Genomic DNA, 25895 nt, shown 5'->3' with positions numbered 1-25895 from the left:
TATGTAGAAATATGTATTATAACTAAGGATAACTATGTATATACCAGTATTCAATTACGATATACTTTAATAATTTCAGTCTAGAGTAAACTTCCAATTCTCTGTATTGAAATATGGTATCCAATATTAGAACTATGGATTATATATTCGAGTTATTATACATATGTATCACTCGATTCACTCGAATAATTTCAGTCTAAAGAGAACTTCCAATATGGAAATACTTCATCTAATATTAGATCTATAGATCATATACATATTTGAGTTATTATATTACTCGAAACATTCCAATAATTTCAGTCTAAAGAGAACTTCCTATTCCCTATATAGAAATATGTTATCCAATATTATAACTAAGGATTACTATGTATATACCAGTATTAATATACTCGATACACTCACTTAATTTCAGTCAGTTCCGTTCCAATTCCTTTTATTTAAAAAGAACTTCAATTCCATTGCTCCTACTTCTTCCTTCAGAAGATATAACCATCCTTCCCAGATATATAAAGGTTTGATATCTTCAGATTTCAGTTTTATACTTAAATTTTATTTTTTATTGTTGATTTATATCTAGAGTCTAGACTAACAAATTAAAAATCAGAGACTTAGAAAGGTTTTAGGCTGGGAGTTGTAGGATTTATAGTGTTATATTTTCGAAAAGGTAATAGAAAAAATATCAAGTTTTATACGAATCTGTGTTTTAGCCCTCGAAAAATAGTATTTAAATGATTTCAAAAGCCCAACTTTCACCTTCAAAGGAGATACTCCAACATATGAGATACGATCAAAGTATTTGACTATTATTATTTTAATAACAAATATTGAAAAGAATTCGTAAATTATTAGCACTTAAATATGCCTTAGCAGATCGATATACAGTAGAATCCGGTTATAACGACGCAGCTTATAACGTCTGCCGGGTTATAGCGACTAGAGTTCGATGAGTGATTGGTTGGCAGCAATACAAACTTATATGAAAGGGACTCCGGTTAGTAGGTCTTCCGGATATAACAACGAAAATCGTCGGTCCTTCGAGCGTCGTTATAACAGGAGTCTACTGTATCTATGAATTGGCTAAGCATACCCTAAAAAAGTTACGAGTTGGACATTTTTTAAACTTACTTATTTTTTACTTTTTAAATATTATAAAGTAAATTTCATGCTTAACCTCTTTAAAACAAGTCAACTAATTTTATGGCATTACTCTTTTAAGTCCATCATTGCATTTCATGCGCAAATCCCTTGTGCATTTTGTTAGTTTCTCTTTGTCCTTTGCTATTTTAATCCTTTCAGCCATTGTTTCTAACCGGGCAGTCAGTTAATTTCTATTTTCAAATTGAATTGTTGACATGCCTCCTAATGTTAAATGACAAACGAGCAAAGACAACGCCAACTACCAGAGACCTCCTACGCCTGTGACCCTCAGAGTTGATGGACTAACCGAGAGACAGACAGACAGACAGACAGAGAGACAGACAAACCGAGTGAGGCATCGCACATGCAACTGACTATGTTGTATTGTTCTCCACGTGTGTCAATGTCAACTTTTTGTGTTTTTTTTTTCATACACGCGCTGCTGCTCACAAATGTCTTTACATATATAAAGAGAGAGAGAGAGAGAGAGAGAGAGAGAGAGGGAGAGATAGAGAGAGAGACGACACCCACCCACAAATAAGCTAGATGCAAAAAAACTAAGAAGAAAACTAAACTACAACTGGAAATGAGAAATGTGAATGAGTCTCGTTTTAGTGAAAATTTATTGATAGTGGGCGTGGGCTTCCTAATTGAATTAGTGTGCCACAAAAGTTCATACAAACAGCACACAGAATGAGACAGAGAGTGAAAGAAAGAGAGGGAGAGAGAGAGAGCAAGTAACAGACCATTCGAATGTTGTAAAACTAAAAACTTGTAAAACAAGTTGAAGACCCTGTCTATATGTGCGTGGCCTGAAATGGCGTGGGTGTTGCTCCAGCCTTAAGTTGTTTATCATGATATATATTTGAATATATATGTATTTGTATGTATGTGCAACATATATCTATGATATGCAGAGGAGACTAGCAGAGACATTGACGCCCGACATCGGTTAGACGGGCGTGCCACACGGCGGCTGTGTAATAAATTTTCAGGGACTTAGTCACCCTATAAAACGCAGATTTGAAGTTTTCTCTCTCTGTCTCTCTAGATGGCAGCTGTCAATCGGCAGGCCAAAAAAGAAAACTTCCAACTAAAGTCTAAACAAACAGCCACGCCCCAAAATTGCATTTCAGACAATTCGGCGTGCACCACAATCAATTTGGTTTATCTTGTTGACCCTCAGGGCAAAAGTCACAATGCAAAAAGGGGTTAAAATGCAGAAGGAGCATTAATTTATGAGTGCAATTGAGAAGAGTGTGGTGGGGAGGTTTAGTTTAGTCCTACCCAGGAGTAGGACTTTCGCTTTTGGTGTTAATTAAAACCGCCCCGACAATTTCTACCTTCGTTTTTGTCGTTCGTTTTTTTCGGACTACAGCGGAAGTTTTTGTTCTTTATTGATTTGCCTAGGTCTCTCGTCTCAGGTGCGGACTTAGTCCACGCCAATGTTTGCGACCGGCAAACAAACCATTGTGCTTTAGCCCTAAGATTTATGCGTTACACAAACAACAACCGCTGCAACACTTAATGGCCTTCAGCGTTGGGGGCACTACATTCAGTCAGTTAGTCCGTTTTACTTATATTTTTTGTTGTTTTTGGGGCGTGTTAAACAATTTGTTTTGTCTTAAAGTTAAAGTTTTGCATGTTAAGTTTCGTTGTTTCGTTGTCTTTTCAAAACGAACTTTGGTTTTTGGGGTGATAACATTTACAACAAGTTAAGAATGCATACTAAAATTAAGACTGAACACTCTATAAAGTTTGCATAGTATTCATTCATAAAAAGGCATCATAAAAAGTGTATTAAAAGCTAGTTAAACCAGGTACTCGCTCTATAAAAAGTCTCGAAATGTAAAAAAAAAAACTATAAAAATCATAAATCACTGTCATATTTTGTTAGTTTACAGTTTTGTACATACAAATCTTTTTATTAGGAACTCTACAAAGTCAACAAAAGTTTGCAGTGCTCTCCAAAAGTATTCAAACTAAATTTGATTCAAAAATTTGTTTATTTCAATCTTGAAGAATCTCTACAATCTCTCTATGCAGGTTTTTTGACTTAGTCTACAAAGTCTCCACTAAATAGAAAAAATGTAGGTCTCCAAAAGTGCTCTCCGAAGGTTTTCAAACTAAATGTGATTAAAAATTCGATAATTTCAATCTTGAAGAATCTTTACAAACTCTGTATTCAGGTTTTTTAAGTCTCCAAAAGTTTGCAGTGTTCTTCAAAAATATTCAAAATAAATTTAATTCAACAATTTATTAATTTTAGTCTTAAAGCTTCTCTACAAACTCTCTATTCAGGTTTTTTCACTTAGTCTACAAAGTCTCCACTAAAAATAAAGTATCTAATAGCAAAAATGTAAGTCTCCAAAAGTATTCAAACTAAATGTGATTCAAAAATTGGATTATTTTAATCTTGAAGCATCTCTACAAACTCTCTATGCAGGTTTTTTAACTTAGTCTACAAAGTCTCCACTAAAGATAAAGTCTCTAATAGCAAAAAAGTATGATTTTTGGTTGAATGTTTTATATTAAAGCTGCCGAAAACATTTTTTTCAATACTTTCAAAAAGTCTCCAAAGCCTGAAACAGCCTCCAAGCTCTCGTTAGCCCATAGTTGAAAGTGTCTAGTGCAATTACTCAACAAAGGCTCTTAAAAAACACAACCCAAATAACTATAAAAAAAAGTTGGAGACTGCGAGATCATGAAACTAGTCACATTATATATACATATAGATAGACCTGCTGTTAGAAACCTATTTGCATCTTTCACTTTGGCCACTAGCTGAGTTTTTTATTTGAAAGTGCATCCGGTCGATGTTAATGATCACAGAGAGAGACACACACACACACAAACACACACACACTCATTGCTACCTATATTAATTAATTTTCAATTAGAGCAAAAATCTTGGCTACTGTTTTTAGTGTTTTTTATGTTTGCTTGTTTTGTTTTGTTGTTGGTTTTTTTTATGTCTTACACTCCACCTAATTGAATAATTACATAGAACGTTAAAGCTGATTGCCAAATGTTTCAATATCGAAACAGCCACACAAAAAATTTCAACTCAAAACCTGACAGCGCGAGACAAAAGTTCTCCCTCAACTCCTCGATTGCCTGAACCACCTATAAAATACATATACATATATGTATATATATAGGAAGGTATAAAACTTAAAATACTTTTAAACTGCGTGTTTATGAGCTCATATCGGCACATTTTGATCTGTTTTTTTTTTTGTTTTTTGGTTTCTGTTGTGCAGCAACAAAAGGGCGCAACGCTGAAAAGAAAACCAGAAAAAGATCGAGAAAGAAATATATTTTGTAGGAGGCCACGCTGCTGGCTGCAAAAAAAAAAGAAAGAAAGAAAAAAAAAAAAACAAAGGATTTTGGCAGCAGCAACATCAAGTTTAGCAGACGAACTGCCAAAACGGCGCTTGTGGGAGCTACAAAACAAAGCCAGACCATAACGAAAAATGTTCGTAGTGGAGGAAGTTATGAGAAATGAATGTGAAATATATACAACAAGAAGCTTCAGCTACAATAATATTACTTTAATTTGAAACTAAATTGACTTTTAATTGCATAATTTTGTTGATTAACTTTGCCAAAAGCTAACTTAGCTGATTAGCTACTACTTCATGACGATTTCAAGCTCCTCAGATAGATAGAGAACTGATATAGAAGAACTGAAGAGTCATATGTAAACCTTGAAAGTAAGACTTTAATAGATGATTTTTTGAGTCTATAACCATTTCAGGCCCAAACAAGAAGTCCATTAAATGTTGTCAATGGTTTTGACAGGAAAGTCATGTTTCTAATTTCTTGGATAAATGTAGAAGAAGATACTTGATAACAATAGGATTTACTGGTGGCGGTAGATGAATCAACCGATGTCAGAATATTTAGGAGATTCGGGTTATAGTTGCTTTAGATTAGTAGTAGTTTACTTCATTTCTTCACTGTACTTATTATAGTTATCATTATAGTTAATAAGTTTCTCTCGATATCTGTCCTACACGACCCACACGTCAGACGCGCTAAACTTACCTCTCTCTCAGAGAGTCATTAAAAATACCGGGATCAAAGAGTAGCAAGAGGGCAAGTGTCACCGTTTCTCCTGCTACATTACTTAGTTGAAAAACCTTTATTAAAAGTTATTATTTGTAGAATACGTTAATGTATGTAAAGTATCGATATACGCCTTGATATCGATAATTAAACACAACTCTGCATAGGACTTTTTTCTATAAATTAACATAATAATGTTAATTGAGGCACAAAACTTGTGACTTAAGAACAATTGCAAGAAAGACTAGCACTTTTTCTTACTTTCTTCTAAAAATGAACTTTAAAAAGGAACTTAAAAAGAATTTTACTCCATCTACTTTTTACTTTCTTTTATGAATTAACTTCAAAATTGCAAAATGGACTGAAGAAGAACTTGAAAAGATGGCTAGTAATACATAATAAAATAAATAAAATAATAAAATAATAAATTAAATAATACCAAGTTTAACCTCCAACCTCTAACATCTGACCTCTGACAATAACTAAAAACATACAAACCTACCAAAGTCATTGATTCTAGAGTCTAGACTAAGATTCTGCTTCGAAAAAAAGTTGCTAAAAGTGGCAAGTTCTCATCTAGAAACAGTTCTTAGCTAGCCTTGTCTTCTCTCTATATACAAACAATTGCTTCTTAAATCTTAGTTTGACTAACAATTTTTTGGTTTTCCTAAGTCCTACTTTGGGTCTGTCTTCAAAAATCAACAACGCCTGCTTTATGAGTGTGTGTTTGGTTGCTGCTGTCGCTGCTGCTGCGGATCACGAGTCCGTAAGTCGCAAGTTGTTGTTGTTGTTGTTGTTGCACGCAGCCAGAGACGATGACGACGCAGACGCATCGCCCACGGTGCACACCTTCGCTCTTTCTTGTTTTTTTTGTTGTTTTTTTGTTGTATTCTTGGTTTTTTGCTCGACTGCGATATAAGTCTGCTCCACCCCTAACATGAACGTGGTGGCCAATATATACTCAAAGGTCATGGACTTTACTAAACATCATTTTCACTGGAATTTTTGAAAACGAAATACTTGCAAAAATTATAATTAATTTCCACACATCAAATACAAGTAAAGCAAAGAAAAAGATATACAAAAAAAAACCCAATCTGTACGTGCAAAAAATAAAGAGAAAAAAGCTAAGAAAAAAAAACTAGCACAACTTGATTTAAATAATACAAGTGTCTAGTTAGTATCAACGGCTAAATACAAACATGAAAACTGGCTGACCGCATTTAAATGTTCAGAGATGTTGCCCAGTAGCCGGCTCTTTGCTCACGTTCATAGTAGTAACAGTAGCAGCAGCAGCAACATATCGTCGTCGTCGTCGTGATCGTTGTCGTTGTCGTTATGTGTATACATATATCAGTGATTGCCTGATTTACACGAGCAATGTCAATTAAATTATGGCACATAATACAATGTAACTTGCCTGGCATCAGCTCGCACGTCTTCTTAAACGCACGCACATTGCTGCAACAACAGCAACAACAACAGCAGCAACAGCCCACCAGCAACATCAGCAATAGCAATAGCAACAGCTGCTTGCCTCCCTATGTCGAAATTTTGCACCGTGAGCTCGCGTAACAGGAACTTTGAATTAAGTTTGATCAATGTTGATGCTGGTACTACTACAACAGCAACAGCAACAAAAACAACAACAACTACAACAGCAATGACGACGACAACAACAAAACAAGTTGCCATTAACAATGATGCATTGCTTTGAAGCTTTTGAAGAGTAAGCAACGAGACAGGCAACACTTGCGACGGAGGCGACTCAAGCTCTAGCTATAAAACGTTTCTCAATTTCTCACTTTGCTCACAATTCTCATCATCATCATCATGATCTGACCGCATTTGCATATTTTCTAAAGAGAGATAGATAGAGTCTCCCCCCCCTCTCTCTCTCTATGGCCTACGTGTGCCTAGCTTTTGTCTGATCTTGTAGTTGACATAATTTGTTACAGGTAGAGAGATCACACATGAAAGATACAAATACGATAGTGTCCAAGTCGAATTGACCCACAAAGCGTGCCACTGTATAAAGACTTACACATAAAAGTGAATTTTTTGAAGGCAAAGCAAGTGAAAAGCGATTTCAAATTGTATTTAAATGGTTAGAGTTTGAAAACTCTATAGGATTTTTCTTTAGTTTAAACTATTAACTACTTTAAATCGATCGAGAGTCAATGATTTGGAGAAATGTTGAAGAATTGATAGGAAAAATTCGTAGAAAATGAACTAGATCTGAGGTCAATTTGTTGAGAATCCAAATTTAAAACATTTTAACGAAAATTTACAAAGAAACTTCGTCAAAATCATAAATATATCGGCTAGTTGAGAATTTCAGGGATTCCTGCATCGTTGTTTCCATTATTGGCTTCCATTTTTGTCACTAGGTTTGTCACAATGGCAGCGTATTCTGTCATCGCACATATCTAGTGTTAAACAGTTCTACATCAGTCATGTTATTCATTACTCAACACTGATCAATTCGCCTTAAAAGTAGGCTCACAATTCCAATTGTTAGAAATGCCTAATACAATCTCCGACAAATACAAGCAAAAATAATATTTTTGTAATTTTTTTAACATTTACCTTTACCTCTATACTCTTAGCCTTATGTCTACTACCAAAAGAAAGCACAAGCACTTTAAGCTTAGAACTTTTTACCAAACTTACCACTTTACCATTTTCCATTGTTCTTTATCTAGTTTTCGAAACAATATGTGAACTTAAATGTTGCAAGAATTCGCCAGCAAATCTAGCTAAACGAACCACTGTGCGTTCTAATTAATAAATTTGCATTACAAATGTTAAATATGTGGGAAATAACAAATCAAAATGTAAAGCAGTTTCACTCGAGAAGTTGATACTAGAATTAGACTCTAAATAGAGCAGTTAGTAGTAAGGTTAATCATTAGAATAAAAATAGTTGAAGATTTCAAATTCCTGTCCTTCTTCACATATTTAAGATGGATCTTGTAAAAAAGAGGTATCAGTATATGACAGGATATCCCATGTTTTTATGTGAAGAAGTTTCAATAGTTTGGCCTTCTCTTCAACTTTGTCTAGCTCATGCAAACTGGCTTTTTGAGAGCCTTTCGTTTTAGCATCCTGCTCACATTGGCTTCCACTTCCCATTGAAATTAACCATTTACAATCAGCCATCAACTCTTCAATCGCCTGCAATCTCTTTATTCCATCATCACAAAAAAAAAAAGAAAAGAAAAACCAAAAAAAAAAATGTTGCCACACAGCGTGATCTTGGTGGAAAGATTTCACGCTTGTCGCTGATGTTGCTGCTCGATGGTTTGTCCGGTGGTTGATGGTTTGCTGAAAGCAAGTTTCGCATTTCATTCACAATATTTTTCGTATGCTTTCAAAAAACTGGCCACCACTTCCACTTCGAACGTTGAAACTGAACAACAACGGATAAATATCATACGCAATGCTCAGGAAATTACAAAACTTGAAGACAGGGCAAGCGGCTAGTGGCGTGGGGGGAGGGTAAGAAAAAACTTGTAGTGTCTCATGCCTTAGACCTGCCCAAGTGAGAGTATTCAAATAAATAAAATTTTATGATTATAGTTTGGCATAGTTTGAATGCCAACAAAAAAACACAACTGAGGACAAAGTCAACCCAGTCACAGTACAGACGACAGAGTGTCTGGTGTGTATATAGTTTTTTTTTTTTGTTTTTTGGGGCCTGTCAAGGGTTAATTACACGCTCATTTATTGACACACACACACAGCAAGAGACGGCAGCAAAACCGCTCCTCCTCTCAAGGATGGAGTCTCCATTCCATTGGGCTCCAATGAAGATTTCAGTTACGCGATAATCATAATAATTATTATTTTATTATGGTCGAGGCCTCAACATTTTAACGAAGTCGCAAAGACGTAAAAAGTCAACAACAAAAGGAAAAACCAACATATGAAAACTCCTTTAATTTTCTGTAACTTGTTTTCTTCTTCTTCTTGTTCTCCTTCGTCTTTGGGTGGGTGGTGACTGACTAAAGTCTGACTCATCTGTTCTCTCTCTCTGTCTCTGAGTCTCATATTTTAATTGGTTCTCAAATTGTTTCGCAGTTAGCGCAGTTATATGAAACCAAAACAAAGCAATTTTTGTGGCCAATGCTGAAAAAACTGACGAGAGAATACCCTGTTAGACATATGCGGAAATAGCGACTAGAGAATACCCTGTGAGAGTTTGGTTTGCTTTCTGTTACTTTTTTTTAGTAACTTTAACAAAGATTATGATCTTTCTGATCCAAAAGTTGGGACTTATAAGTTTGTAATAGATTTTTACTTTACAATTTTCGATTCTGAACTGATTTAATGGGTTTTTGATTCCTTCTTAAGGCCTTTTTCTGGATCTGTTGCAAAGAGATTAAGGAATTGATAGAAAATACCCTGTAAGGGTTTAGTTTCCTTCCTGTTACTCTTTTTTAGTAACCTAAACAGAGATTATGATGCTTCTGCGTCAAAAGTTGAAGCTTATAAGCTTATATTGGTATTTAACTTTACAATTTTCGATTTTAAACTGATTTTATGGGTTTTTGATACATACTATTAGATCCTTTTCTGGATCTGTTGCAATGAGATTAAGAGATTGATAAGATAGTGGCTTCATAAGTCCTTTTGTTCAGAAGTTAGTTTTGAGAAATCGCGTCTATTTAACTGGGAATATGAAATTTATCATATATTTGTATTATATCTTTATGCTTCTAATGTAAGACTCGTGAATCCTTTTATGATTTCTATAAATCTCAAAGAGTCTATACGAGATAATAATAGAATCAAATGAAGTTGCATCTGAAGACAGTCATAGGCTTAGCTTTAGTAAGTTAAAAGACTCTTTGTATACCTTTGACTTTTCGATTGTATATGCCCCTTAATATGACTAATAGATACTGCACCTGTTAGAAACTGCTTCACTTATGCTCATACCCAATATACCCTTCAAAAACGAGGGTAAAATTGGCAATCTCAACCCTTATTTGGCCTGCACTTGTTTCGTCGCTCTGGTAAATGCGATGCCAATTATAATGCTCGAATATCCTTCATCATTTCTTGGGCTGATGCTGCTCCTGCTGCGTTTTCCGCTTGTACTTTGACACCAATTAATATATACACACACACATACATAAATGTATAGGAAATCAGAATCTTTAGACCTTTAAAGCAATCCAACAGCAGCAACAGCAGCAACAATAGACAACAGACAAAACTTTTAACGCTTGGTTAAGTTTTCCACTCTTTTGTTTTGTTGTCGTTGTTGTTTTTTTCCTCCTCTTTTTTTTTATCATGATCGCTGCTTTTGTGAAAATGCATAGGAAAATGTAAAGCGACAAATAATAGTCAGTTGACCATGATTTCATTTGGCCAGGTAAAAATAATATTTAAATTACTTAAACACAAAACAAAACGTAGACAGAGAGAGAGAGAGAAACTTATATAAATTGTGCAATTAAGCGCCACACTTTTTTTTTAGTATTGTGGTGGGTTGTACTATCTATTTTTATAGATCTCAATCTGGATCGTCTGTAATTATACAAAAAAACAGTCTGACCACAAAAATGATTTTTACCTAGTTCAGGGAGTTTTGTTTGGAATCTTTTTTTTTTTGTGTGTTTGTGTTTGCGTTTGTTTTTGTTTCTGCTGTGACTTTTTCACTTAATTTGTTTAACAATTTGATATTCAACTATGCACTTCGTGGTCAACAAGAAAGGGAGGGAGAGAATGTGTGTGTGTGTGTGTGTGTGTGTGAGGAGGGTCAACCAAGTGGAAAATGTTCTTTTCAAGTGCACTCACTTTTATGGGAGACTATTTAAACTAAGTCGGGAAGGGAGAGAATTAAGAAAGAGTTGCATTTTATGATAGGATATGAAATTATTGCAAGCATAAGAATATGCAAATTTCATTATCAATATTAATTGTAATAAAACTTATGGCAAGGACATTAAAAATAATCTTAAATTATAAATTTTCAGTTATAGAACTTTTGTATTTTAAGTTTTCTATTGAAAAGTAAGAAAAGATAGTGAAAAAGCGATTAATGTACACTGTAGGACGGTGAAAAGGTGAAAACTTGCCCTCTAATGTATGCAATAAGCAGCCAAACAGTTCCTTCTTTTAAAACATTTTGAAATTTTTAAATGTACTGTAGATAAAAATAAATCTTTCAAACAATTATTGTTAAAAAAGACTTACAAGGTATACAAAAATGTATAAAAATCGTTGAAAACAACATACATGTACATATGTTACTATATCTTTTTGAAATTACTTCTCTTACAATTAATTTTTTTTAAATAAGACATGGACAACTTAACTCAACAAATGAAATGTATATTCCCAGCATATTGCATACTTTAAGGGGCAAAGTTCCCCTGATTGTCGTCCTAGATCCACCAATGTTTTTCCCTCTATAGAAAAGTTTTGAGAACCCTAACATTCTTTGCATCTAAATGAAACTTTCCTTACCTTCTTAGAAAATTTCAAAAAACTTGTATGAAGAATTTATGAAAATAGTTTCTTGACTGTTCCCAAGAACCCAATACAACCAAATTCTATATAAAAGAAGTCTTAGAAATTGAATTGAAATCATTTTTTAATGTTTACTTACTAAAAATATAATATAAATACAAAATTAACTATTTGTTGGGCCATGTTCTTGAAAAACTTCCTAAAGGGTTCCATTTTTAGTAAGTAAACATTAAAAAATGATTTCCATTCAATTTCAAAGACTTCTTCAATACAGAATTTGCTTGAATTCGGTTCTTGGGAAGAGTCAAGTAACTATTTTCATATAATCTTCATACAATTACTAGCCAAATTTGGTACAGTTATCTTTTGATTAGCATGAAAGTTCATGCGGGAATCCCCTGACATTGATTTGGAATTTGATCTTAAATTCATTATTATGACTGGGTTGTTCCCCCTTTTAATACAGTTTGCTACAATTACTGAAAAACTGAGAATGCCTTTATCCTCTCTCTACCTCTTCCTCTTTCTCAATTAAGATGCACACGTCACAGTGTATTAGAAATGTATAGATTTTTTTTTTCAACAGAATCGCATTAATATTAAACAAGTTTGGTTTTTTTCCCAAACAATAGACAAACCAAAAAGTATATATATGTATATATTTTTTAAGTATATACAGAAAGCAGCTACAGAAAAAAAAAAAACAGTTGCTAAAGAGTTTTTACCCATTTGTCTTGTTGCCTGTTTTAGATAGTCAAAATGACATAACTGCAAACAAAGTGTGCAAGTTGTTGTTCCTTTTACCTATTTAACTGTCACTTGCTACAAAACCAAAACTAAATTAAGTATGACTAATATTTTTCAGTGACTGTTTAAAACAAAACAAAAAAAAAAAAAGTAACTTGGAGAGACGGCAACAACAATGCTGAATAAATGTGCAAGTTTTTGCTTTTAAAATAATATACATTTTTTGTTGCTGTTGTTGTTGTTGTTGTTGTAGTTGTTGCCGTTGTGTCCGCCCCTAAGGCAACTACTTGGAACTGCACTTGCAGCGTCATGAGTTGATGTTGTTGTGGTTGTTGTTGTTGTTGTTGTTGTTGTTGTTGTTGCTGCTGTTCTATCTGCTTAGAATCTCACCTTGACAATTGTTGATCAAATGTTGCCGCCGATTTATTGTTGAAATTTTTTCTGTGTGCTGCAATAATTTTTGTTCAAACTGAGTCAGTTTTTTGTTTAGTTTTTTTGTTTTTGCAGTTGTTTTTGAAATTAGAATTACAAAATTTCAAGGCTTTGCAGGTGAATCAAACGACAACAACTACAACGAATAGCAACAAAAAGCAAAAATTCCCATTCGCATTGCATGATGCGAAATAAAAAAGTTTTGTTTTTTTTGGCTGGGGCTTTATTTTTTTCTGTCCTCTTCTCTGTGTGTTATTTGTTGCTGCTGTTCAATAGTTCACAGCAGCAGCAAGTGTCTATAGAACCTGGGAACAGTTTCCGGATTGAGACAAAACAACATTTGTTGTTGCTATTTTGTATTTTGTATTTTTGTTGCACAATAGCTTTAAGAAGTCCGAGAGAGGACTGAGAGCTGTGACCAGGTCAGACCGGATGACGACGAACGTCAGAGATGGGAGATTCAATTGCCATTTTAATTGTTTCTATGAAAACTATAAACACAAATTGTACATTTCTATCTCTGTCTCACTTGTCGATGCGAATCGTCTCCTATAAAGCACTAATTGAGTTAGTATAATGCTCGATTTGTCTCTTGGCCAAGACTAAATTTGGCTATTGGCATGCAGTTGACTTGTCGTGAGTTCGCGCTAGGCCCATAACCATATTGACCATTATAACCATCTTCATTTTTCTCTTCTTACCTTCAAGTTGAGGCCAAAAGCCGTTAGGCCAAGTCGGTGTAACAACTTTATCAAATTAATACACAACTTCTTCTACTTCTTCTTTATGAAACGATTAAGCAATCATTGCAAACGTTCGGTTGATCGAACAAATGTTAAACTGGTCCACACACACACAAACTCTCTCTGTATATAGAAATTAGATCAATATCTTTATTTATTTATGAAAAAAAAGAGAGAAATAGCCGTTGAAGACTTAGTATGTGGAGACTCATTTCTCATTACCAGCATCCAAGGCATCCATTGAAGTCCACATTGCCGTCATCGTCCACGTTAATTGCTATTAGAAAGAGTTAACCAACGGCAGCAACATTGAAGCCACATCAGCAGCAACAGCAACAGCAACATGAACATCAGCGGCATCTTATATAAACAGCCAACAGACTGACTGGCCTTGCTTAATTGCATATTTATTGTTTATTAAGCAGAGCTTCCCTCTAGGCTAGACGCAACTCTCTCATAACTAAGCCCCTCTCCATCCCGCCCCTCTTCTTTCTCCATCATACCGATTCTCATTCACTTTTTACGCATTGCCTATATATGCATAAATTAATGCAGCTGGGGCAAACAGTCTTCATTTTCATTCAGACATAAGTATGTCGCCATCCTTTGCCTATCTTCTGTCTCTCTTCCTCTTTGTTGTTGTTTCATTGATAAAGATCAATGGCATAGCTAGGCACTCTCCCTGGGGTAAAAGCTAACTACTAGTATATATTGAAGGCAGTAAACCAAAAATGGTCAAATCAAGTGGCATATTTTGCATGACAATGCCCAATGAGACTCACTGAGCATCAGTAAACTTTAGTATGCAGTTTATTTTAACCCACTGTTGCCCCCCCTATATTCCCATGTTGAAACTTATGATGAAGCTATAAAGTAACTATAAACGTGTTATACATAGTTTACTATAACAGTTTTAACTATAACATTTTGTAATTTATATTTAATGAAAAGATTGTGAAAATTTATCTTTTAAAATCGAAAGGTTTTAACTTGTCTTCAGTTTTGGTTAAGTCTAACATCTAATAGGTTCTTTTTATGATAGATTGTTATGGTCTGCTTCTAAGTGAAAGTTATATATGTATCTGGTAAATCTTCAACCTAACTAGAACATAGATCAGAAAACTTAAATTTCCAAATAACAATTTGTAATTCATATCTAATGAAAAGATTGTGAAAATTTATCTTTTAAAGGTTTTAACTTGTCTTCAGTTAAAGAAAGTTAAAGTCTTCAGTCTAAGAACTAAAAGGTTCTTTTTCAAAATCAAAAGGTTTTAACTTGTTTTTAGTTTTTGTTAAGTCTAAGATCTAAAAGATAGATCTATGATAGATTCTTATGGTCAGTTTCTAATAAAAAGTTATATATCTACGAAATCTTCAACCTAATTAAAATCTAAATCTAAAAAATTAAATAGATCAGAAAACTTAAATTTCACAAGGTTTGAGCCATTGTTCTTTGCCTTTTTGAACTTATTTGATATTGGATTCTCACTCATTTCATAACAGATTTAAATTGTATAGTAAAGATATAGCCAATTATTGATATTTGAATTTCAGAGTATAGCATATAGCTTATAGCTATAAGTAATCATATCAATTTAACAAAGATTTTGAAAGTTGGAGTAACTACTCCAAGCTCCTTCCTTAACTACTCCAAGCTCCTTCCTTATCTACTCCAAGATCTTTCCTTAACAAAATTCTAATTTTTAAAGAGCTTCAAAACAGTTTTCAACCCTTTTCACCTAAAGACAATACAACTTTACCTGTAATAATAGACAAATAGTTTCACTTTTTTCACATTAAATCAAAGTTGAGTCCATTTAAAAGCCAAGATCAAGCCTAACATTAAACATATCAAAGACTATTGCAATTTCTTAACTTTTATGAGCATTAGATTAGATATAGATAAATATATATGGATGTATATGCAGCAATTGCAATTGAAATTCCGTTTGGCAGCCACATGGCACAGGTGAAAATGAAACCTCACATGATTTTCAGGTAGCTGGTAGCTGGTCTAAAACAAGCAACTAGAGAGAGCCACGTGCGTACAACTATTTGTTGGAGGTCAAAGCTGCAACCTGAACCCTACGGCCACGTGTTTCAACTTTGAACGTGGGCAACAACTGTTGCTGCTGCTGCTGTTGCTGCTGATGATGAGATGATGCTGATGCTGGTCACGGGCTCAAGCTGGTTGGCCTGTTGCCGCATCGATTTGCTTTCAATTTGTTTGGCGGCATCGGCGTGTTAACTTGCGTTCATTTGCGCTGGACCAGCAACACACTCTCCGTTGCTGTTGCTGGTGGTTGCTGGTCAAGCTGGAGTTTGGAACTGGAGTCCAAGGCGTTTTCGTTGCGTTGCGTTGCTGGCCTTGAAGCCTTTGAGCGTTTTGCTCGTTGCTTTCTTTTTTTTTTGTTTCGTTCGTTCGTTTTTTTTTCCTTCTCCTGAGTTTTTTGTTTCGGTTTTTTTTTTTTTTTTTTTGGATAGGCGTTGCCCAAAACAGCCCGCAACGATTTTATTTGGAAATCACTTTTGTTGCACCTCGACGAGGCCAAGCAGCAGCAGCAGCAGCAGCAACGTTTTTTGGTTGCCTTTCTTAGTGGCTGCTAACAAGAACATCCATGAAAACGAAAGACTTAAGCAGCAAACTTGAAACCTTTTGCATGTGGCTTTAATGAGCTGAAGAGTTTTTTTTCCCATTTTTGAAGCTGGAACTGTGTGCGTGACACTTGACTCTAGGGCATGGAACAGCCAAGCTAAGTCAGCCAGCCAGCCAGAGAAGGGAGGAGCGGTTGAGGCAAGGCGAGACAAAGGCTTTTCAAAAGAAAAGTTTTTTTTTTTTTCGTTACCACGACATGGCATTGTTTTTTTTTGTTGTTGTTATTTTGTTTTCTGCTGTTTTTTTTGAAGTCATTGCCTGCCTGGCGGCGGTTGTACACTTGCATTCAAAATTATAAACAAATTTTTTGTTCAACGGCAAAACAATTGCATGCAATGTACAAATTTTCCACCAACAACAACAACAGCAGCAACAACAATAACAACAACAGCAATAATAACAATAATAAAATGAAAATGCTACGGCCGGCAAGTTGCGTAATCCGTCAACCATGGCAGTCAAAAGAGCATAGAAGAAGTAGAAGGAGAAGGAGAAGGAGAAGAAGAAGAAGAAGAAGAAGAAGAAGAAGAACCCCCGCCTACCAACCCTCCTCCTCATCCTCCTCCTCTAACAGAGAGTGGGTGGGGCTGGGTCTATGTAGCGGTTTTTGTTTTTCTTTTTGCCACACGCAACAACAATTGTTTTTTTTTGAGACACACAGACAGAGAGAGAGAGAGAGAGAGAGAGATGGAAGATAAGTAATATTAAATAAATGCGTTTTGTTGGCTTGGCTTTTACTTTTCGTTGTTGCTGTTGGCTGAGATAAAAATCTGGCTAACTGCCACGCGGTGAGCCTCAGCTGTTTTGCTGCTAGCTTTTATGAATGATCGTCATCTCGAAGGAGGGGGGAGGGGTTGATGCTGAGACAGAGACTCAGACTGACCGCTGCGTCTGACGCGTTGGACACTTGGACTGACTGACTAACTGACTGACTGAATTTTGAGTGAGTTATACTGCCAAAAGCACTTGTTGCGCCAGCAAAAAAAAAAAAAACACAAAACTTGTACGGCAGCTTCAGACCGGCCAAGTGTATGTGTGTGTGTGTGTGTGTGTGTTGACGAACAACTTCAGCGACAAGATCATAAATCAAAATTTTTATTTTTATTTCAGGCAACCGCTCTTCCGCTCTCGTGCCTCCCCCCCACACACTTTTAGCCCCTCCCCAACCACTCAGCACTATCTCTATAAACTTTTTTATTATATTTTGTTTTGTGCATAAATTAAGAAAATATAAAAAAACACACACACACACACACATTTTTTTGCACTAAAGCGCAAGCTGTGGCTATTGCAGTGCGATCAAAATAGATTGTCGAGTCAGATCAGTGGCCGTTCGGTTGAGGCCACAAAAAAAAAAAAAAAAAAAAACAAATAAAATTGAACCAATTCCTTTTGGCTAATTCAAAGAAGAAGCCGACGCCCCGAAAAGCAGCAGCAGCAACAACAACAACAACAGCTAAAAATGTGCACAAAAATATGTTAAAATCTTGTTGCTTGGAATTTATGAATGAAAAGCAAAGCAAATGCGGTAACAAGCAACATGTTGCCACTGAGAAGAACAATGCGGGGAAAAACTTTTATTGTTTTTCGTTGTTTTTGTTGTTGTAGCCATAAATTTGTAGCTGCAGCAGCAGCAGCAGCAGCAGCAGCAGCAACTGCAACCATTTCTTGCGCTCGTTTGTTAGGCCACATAAACATTTTTTTTTTTCGCTTTTTTGTGATGGTTTAACGTTTAAGCCGACTCTGGGGTTCCAAAATGGGAAAATGTTTGCACCAGCAGCGAACCAGCAGGAAATTTAAGTGTGTTTTTTTTCTGTGGGGAAAGCTTGGATACCCTGGCCAAGTAATGTGGAAAGGCAATTGACGGCAAATTAATCAGACTGCAGCAATGTCATAGGAAAAAATGGTTTGCAATGCTTTCGAAAAATAAAAAAAACAGTCAAGAGAGGTGCATAAAATGGCTCCAAAGTGAAGGCATTTGATTTAGATCTGATTAAGTTAATAGCCAAGAATGAAAGAATTGAATGGTGTGAACAATTTCCTAGAATCTAAGCCTATTTATCATGTTGTTTGATTCATTTATTCTTAAGTTTCTAGTTAGAGATATAAAACTTGCTTAGGAAAATCTTGAAATTTATATTTTCAAATCTTCAAACATAAATTCTACTTTCATCAAGTCAAATAAATGCATAATGTAAACACTTTTTGCATTAATTGTGTATATTTTATGCACTTTTTCTTATTTCTTATATAAATTTGTAAGAAATTTTTAGTCTTAAGTCATAAGAAAATGCATTTTTGTTAAACATTGCCATTGTAGACTTGGAAAATTTTAAGAATTTGATGGCTTAAAGCTAATATTTCTATCATTTTTTCCAATATTCTATGTCTTAATGGTGCATTGCAACCAAAAGTGTTGACGATTTCCTTAAAAATTTTATAACTTTAAGAAACAGCACTTAAGAAATGTTAATGGCAAATCCTTATAAGGCTTATAAAGCAGGCTTATGAAGCAAATTTAACCCCCTAAAATATGCAATAACCAGTCCAAAAGCGTCCCAAATTAAACATAAAAAGAAATTATGAAAAGTTCTGTGTATAAAAAAACTCCACAACACAAGAATAGTTTATAGACAATTTCTAAGCATATGAAAAGTTAAAAAAACGTTTGAATTAAAGAATACATTTCCAGTATATTGCATATTTTAAGGGGCAAAGTTCCCTTACTTCTCAGCTCTACACACGACTCTTTAAACGTTTTATCCCTTTTTGAACATTTTGATAGAATGTTTCAGATAAGATTCTTAATTAAATAACAAAAATAACGATTTAAGTTATAATGACTCCGCTTATAAAGTCCGTCCGGTTATAGCGACTAAAGTTGGTTGTTTCTAATTCAAACTTATATGAAAGGGCCTTTGGTTAGTACGTCTTCCAGATAAGCCGACAAAAATCGTCGGTCCCTTGAGCGTCGTCGGATCCTACTGTATTAGCATTTTGATTTGTTTATTTTTTCATTACCAAAGCACAAATTAGTTGCTTATATCGAATGAACTTTTTCAAAGTAAGTGTATAACATAGTTCACAGTTATTGTTGTTGTTGTTGTTGTTGGGTGGGCGTTGTTGTTGTCATTAGGTGGCGGGCGCATCCGTGTCCGAGGTCTGTCTTAGCTATTTGCCAAGCTTGGTCAAAAAAGCATTTGAGGTCTTGGTACTTCTCAAAGTAAATAAAGACATGAGTTTTGCTTATTTACGATGCAGCAAAAAGGGGCGTGTTATACGCCCAAGATTTATTACACAAACACTCAGAGACAGCAAGAAAGAGAAAGAGACAGGATTAGGATTAGAAATATGATTTTTGTTGTCAAAAGACATAAGCAAATCTCCCACACTAATCAATTTGCCAAAAGAGTTTTCTACAGTTTGTTCGTATGGAAAATCAATTGGCGCTTATCTTTTCCCACGTTTTAAATGCTCAACTGTCAAATGAATTAAATGCCAAGCCAAGTGGGGTGGGGGAAAGGCAAACGCACTTTGGTTTTAACCGAAACCAGTTCCAATGATCTTACAATTTGTTCGAAACGCAGGTGTCTGGCCAGTCACTAAAAACCGTTCGTTGGCTCCTGCCTCACCAAGTGGAATGCTAGAAAGTCTCCTCGGTTCGAATTTAGATCCGAAAGCTCAAAGAGCACTCGATCCATCTGTTGCTTCTACTGCTGCTGCTGCTGCTGCATCATCAGCCATCTGTAATCATCTTCATCTGCATCTTCATCTTCATCTTCATCTGGCTAGCCATCATCAATTCTGCATAAATATATTGTGACATATTGCGGAAGTGATCAAGCAAGTGTTTCTTTCCAACCACCAAATGTGGGTTAAAAGGATAAGGCCAGACAAAGCCAACTTCAATATCTTCGAGTGACACAGTGACATGCTAATTTCTTGTTGTTTTACCAACATCTATATATATGTATATGTATATATATATATTTATAAGTCAAACACATTGACTGAGCGAGACGAAGACGAAACCAGACATAAGGCTGATTGACATTTTGACAGTCTGGCTGGCATTTTGGCCAACTCTGGCAAAATGTTGTTATTCATGACAACTGTTCAAGCCACACTTTTACTTTCCGTCTATACATACAAAATGAGTTTACTACTTATTAATTGTTTTAAACATTCAAGTGCAGAAATAAAATATTCGTTTTTTTTTGTGACAATTTCATCCCGCAGTAGCTTCCTGACTTTGTGCATAAATAAATTTATATATATTTATTTTTTTTTTTTGGTTTTCGTTTTTTTTTTGCTGTTTAACCGAACCTCGACAATATTTTATCATTGAGCGCATATTTTTCGCTTGGTTTCTCTTGCGTAACACAAAGCCAAAGCCGATAAAAAGTATACAAAAAAAAAAATAAAACCCAAACAAATTTCTTAGTTTCAAAATAGACAACGACTAAGCAGATACCTGGTAAAGGGTGGATTTATATAGTATCATATTTTTGACTACTTCTTGATTACTCTAATCGATGAGCTACTCAAGAATAAACTGAAAAGTTCAAAGGGATTAAATAAGCTATTCAAAGATATGTATATCTACATAAGTAGTTTTTAGGGATATTTGCAAAGTCAGAAACACATTTTAATAAGAAACTATTAAAGATTCGTAACAATAAAAAATCGTAAAAAATCAGTTAGGAATTTTAACTTTAAAATATAATTTGACACCTGAACTAATTTGTTTTTTGAGAATAATTATTTTTTCTGACAAGCACAAGTCGAACTGTTTACGAAGTGCCGTTGCCGAACCTACACGAGCATTTACAGTGTATGTGAGACGGCAGTGCTGCGGCAGAGCTAGGCCCTAGTCCGGGGAATGGGCCGTGCCGACCACTACTTTAAATCTTCAGACTGATATAGCCCTAACCGTTTCAACCAATATAAATCACATTTGTCTAGGTATTTTAAAGTTTTAAAGAAAGATTAGGAATATCAAAAGGTGTATCAATTAAAAAACTATCTTCAATAGGGTAAAATGAGTACTAAAGATTAACATTTTTCCGGGCCGCAGAGAGAAAATTAGGCCCCGGGGGTAACCATGTTTGGGCCCCCTACTTCCCTTAAAATAAATCCGCTGTTTTCGACTGTGATGTATCGCGGGCCCTTCTGAAAACTGCGTTAGCCCCCTCTCGGTGGCCCTGCCTAAAGGTATGCACAAAAAGGTGGTTTTCAGTAGCTTTTGCCAACTTTTTTCGCTCCACTTAGTTGTAATTCCCAATTAGTTCTAGCGTTGAAGACATGGTATGGCTATTGCAATTCTGGAGTTCTTTAGCAAAGTCTGCAGATGATAGAACTTGGTGGTTCTTGAAATTGATATACAGACAACCTGTTCACCTTTTTGAGCTATCTTTGATATAATCTTCTTTTGCAAGATTGACATCGAGCCGACTAAATTGCACGATTCGATTTAGATTAACATTTATGTTATATTTTTAGCAAGCCGAAGATACTTTAAATGAAAAACATTTTATAATAATATATTTTCTTATGCTATCTACCTAATTTTGAGGATGTCTTTAAAAACTTACGTAAGTAAGCCTACAAAGCCTAACCTAATATTATTTTCCATTCATTGGCTACATTTTGTAAGCCTCAATATACCTCCATCTAACATTGATTTAAAGGGTGTATATAAATGAAACACCAAGAGTAATAAATGTGGTGTCTGAGCTTCTGTTTCCTTCTAAGCATCTCAAAACGCTTTGGCTTTCTAAAAGACTGATATATCAAGGTTGTTCTTATGGAAAAGCTAAAAATCCATTTCAATGACGTTTCCCGCTTGATTAAGCAAAACCAAAAAAACCATAGAGAAAAATCAAGAGAAAAAAAATTGAAAGAATTAAATGGAAATTGTATAATCTATTAAAGTCTTTTGGGCAACACTTGTCCAACTTGTCAATAATCGCTTTGATCGCATTGATTACGATAATAAAAATTTAGAAAAAAAAACACACTGAAATAGATTGATTAGACAGCATTCAATACCGGTAGTTGGTTATCGCTTAATTGAAATCAACTAACAAAATGCACATAAAAATAAAAAGCCAAATGAAAAACGCAAAAAAAAACATTCTTCAAACTGTTTATGGACAACATAAAAACAGTCAGTGAAATTTGCCCACAAAATTCAACCAAGCGCGAAGAACGACCTTGAACAAGTCGGGCTTTAAGTATATATAAAAAAAAACAACAACAAAAACTATATATATATATATATGTAGATATATTTAAGATTGCAAATTGTAGATACAGTTAAGAGCTGAGCGCATAAATAGCATTAGATATGCGTTGTTGTTGTTATTGCTTTTGCTCTGATTGTACCTATATTTAAACCAAATACTATATAGGGGCTGAGGCTTTTAAAAGTGAAGTGAAGTGAAGTGAAGTAAAGTGCTTTGGCTCACAATTAGTTCTACATACAACAGCAGCAGGCAGCATTTTGAGATACTCGTCAAATGGAAACTGAAAGTAACTCTCAGATATATATTTTGGTTTTTTTTTGTTTTTTCTGACTCTTCAAGTGCACACACACACACAAAAAAAATTGTAAACCAAATCAAGTTTGATGACGAAATCTACTGACTTAGATTATTTGTCTCTCACACTCTGCCAAAATCTTGGGTTTTTTTTTTTATTTTAGAGCCATTTTCCAGCCAGCTGCAGTTTTAGCAGCAGCTCACTTTTAATTTCATATGAAAAGTGGTTTGAAAAGCTGTCACCAATGTTGGCTTCAATGCTCTTAATACATATCATTAACATTTTCTAAGGATGTCGATTTGTATTAATCTCTCCATCCCCCTCCTTACCCTCTCCCTCTCTCACTCTCTGTAACTACTTGGATTAGTTCACACGTCACAAATGTAAAACTCATGCTTTAATTGTGTAATAATTAATTAATTGTCATCGTGATTCAGCATTAATTTCTTTAACTAAATAGAGTCTTCCCTCTTTTTTATTTTTCAGGTGAAAATCTGGTTCCAAAATCGCCGATCCAAGTATAAAAAAATGATGAAAGCAGCCCAGGGACCGGGTACAAATAGTGGTATGCCTTTGGGTGGCGGTGGACCAAATCCTGGTCAGCATAGTCCAAGTCAAATGCATGGTGGTAAGTCTCCATCCCCCCATCTCTCCCACTTTTTTGGGGAATTGTTTCAATTCTTAGCTAAAAAACAGAATTTGGTCTCTATTTGACAGGCGGTAATAACGGCAGTGGCTCGAATAGCGGTTCCCCATCACATTATCTACCTCCCGGACATAGTCCAACGCCATCAAGTACGCCTGTGTCTGAGTTATCACCTGGTAAGTTATCTAAGTTTACTTTTTTACTCCATGATGTGTTTTTTGACAAAATTTTGGGTTTGTTTCTTGTTGTTGTTGTAGAATTCCCACCAACGGGACTCAGTCCGCCAACGCAAGCGACTTGGGATCAGAAACCGCATTGGATTGATCATAAGCCACCACCGCAAATGACACCGCAACCACCTCATCCAGCGGCAGCAGCGCCACATCCGCATTCGCATCTTCATAATCCGCCGCCACAAATGGGCGGTTATGTGCCCCAGTATTGGTATCAGCCCGAAACGAATCCCTCATTATTAACGTAAGTGTGCTAATCCTACTTTACCCTTTTCACCCTTTCACTTCTCTCTCCTCCCTCCTCTTTGTGATTTGGTCTAAAATGGTATTTTTCCTTTTGCTCTTTTCTCTTTTCTTTTTGGGGATTTGCTTGCTTTTGTTTAGTGCTTGGCCGACGGTTTAACAGCACCCGAATCAACTGCCCCCCGCTGCTGTAGCCTGGTCGCAGGCCAACTCCTCCTGCCAGCAGCAGCTGCATTCAGATTTGAGCCTGCATCCGGAATTGCAGCATCCGCCGCAGCATCAGCAGCAGCAGCAGCAGCCGCCACATGAGGCAACGGCCACAGTCTACGGGGCAGTTAACCATCATACAATATCTTAGCCAATAATAATAATAAAAAAACAACAACAACCTTGATAGCAACTTGTAAAATATTATAAATATTAAAACAAACAACATTTTTGTACATTTTCAATAATTAAATTTTATCGAGAATATAATAAAAACAAAAAACAAAAAGTCGTTTTACAATTTAGCCTAAGGAACAACAAAAACAGAAAGAAATAAATCTAAAAAAAAACAAACATTCCTCACACTTTGAAGCGTGTCCTTCACTTTTGTTAAAATCTTAAATTAAAAATAAAACAAAACAAAAAAAAAAGTAAAACAAAATACATAATTGAATCATGAAATCAGCTGTTGATCTTAAAGCCTTTTTTTCTAAGCCAAAACCGAAATGCAAAAAAAAAAAACACAAAGTTATAAAAAAAAAAACAACAGACAAAGTTATGGCAAAAAAAAAAAACAAAAACAAAAATAAAATCAGTAAAATCAGATCTCAAAAACAAACAAAAAATAAAGAAAAAGAAAAAAAGGAAACAATTTTTTTTTTGCATTAATGAATTTTTTCTTTTATTTTAATTTTTGTTTAAACATCTAATTTGCACTGCAGACAACAACAACAACAATAATATCAACATCTACAACAAGAGAAAATTGTGCAATATAATTTTACAACTAACTAACTAAAAAAAACTAAAAGCCACAACAAAAATGAAATAAAATAAAATAATAAAAAATTTTGTAAAAGGCATGACAAAAAGGCAAAAACGAAAAACATTTTTTGATTGTAAATTTGAACTGTAAATTAAGCTAAATCAAAGGCATGAAATGTAAAGTAAAACATTAAACACAACCAGCGTAATAATTATAATAATAATAATAATAATAATAATTCTATATAAAACAATAAACAAAAAAACAAAACAGTTTATGCTAAATAATAGTTATTATTGCTGTAGTGCTTTGCTCTAGATCTAATTGTAATTTTTAAGCAGCGACTTGTGTTTCACTGTACAGTGAGGCAAAGGCAAAAACAACAGCTACCCAAAAAAAAAACAAGAAAAAATGTGTTTTAAGATATGTGAAATATATTAACAAATAAATTTTGTAAACTTATATAGGGCTCAGAAGAATCAAGAAAGACAAAAATATAGAAACATTTTCTAAAAATTTGAAAATTAATACAAAAATTTGTTTTATTAAACGAAAAATGGATTTAGAAAAGATTCGAAAATCAAGATCATTCTGAGTGCTGTTTGGTACTGAAATATTTGAGAATATATTTCTTGTATTTTATAAACATTTTTCAATATATTTTTTTTTTTGGGTGCTCTGTTATATTATTTGTTCCACTGTAGCTTAATTTAACTCAAAACAAACACAAAAATTCAGAAAGAAGAAAAAAACAAAACACATAAAAAATAATTTAATTCAATTTTTTAGTTTAACTGTGTGTGTGAGTGTCTGAATGTGTGTATGTATGTGTGTGTCTGCTGCATTGTAAACTATTAAAAAGGAACAGAAACAAAAAACAAAACAAAAACAAAAAAAACAAAAATCTATGCAAAATACAAAAAACAGAAAAATTATGATAAAAAAAACAACTTTAAACAAAATTATGTGCTAGCATTTAAATTTAAAT

General features: G+C 34.6%; 1 protein-coding gene across 2 annotated transcripts in view; it reads left to right on the top strand.

Moving 5' to 3' along the window:
• Positions 1–24329, top strand: part of LOC6640367 (homeotic protein distal-less) — a 32908-nt gene extending 8579 nt beyond the window's left edge. The window contains exons 4-7 of one of the 2 annotated variants that reach the window (XM_002062924.4): positions 23299–23440; positions 23530–23634; positions 23716–23935; positions 24076–24329. In XM_002062924.4, the coding sequence (XP_002062960.2) occupies positions 23299–23440; positions 23530–23634; positions 23716–23935; positions 24076–24094 (486 nt within the window). In that variant the 3' untranslated portion in view covers positions 24095–24329. Of the gene's footprint in view, positions 1–23298; positions 23441–23508; positions 23635–23715; positions 23936–24075 lie in introns of both variants that reach the window. The other variant, XM_023182129.2, reaches the window with a different exon arrangement.
• The last annotated feature ends 1566 nt before the right edge of the window (positions 24330–25895 follow it).

Source organism: Drosophila willistoni, assembly GCF_018902025.1.
Source record: "Drosophila willistoni isolate 14030-0811.24 chromosome 2L unlocalized genomic scaffold, UCI_dwil_1.1 Seg196, whole genome shotgun sequence".
Taxonomy (NCBI): Eukaryota; Metazoa; Arthropoda; class Insecta; order Diptera; family Drosophilidae; genus Drosophila; species Drosophila willistoni.
The sequence above is the reverse complement of the archived record's forward strand: the minus strand, read 5'-3'. Positions and strand labels throughout refer to the sequence as shown.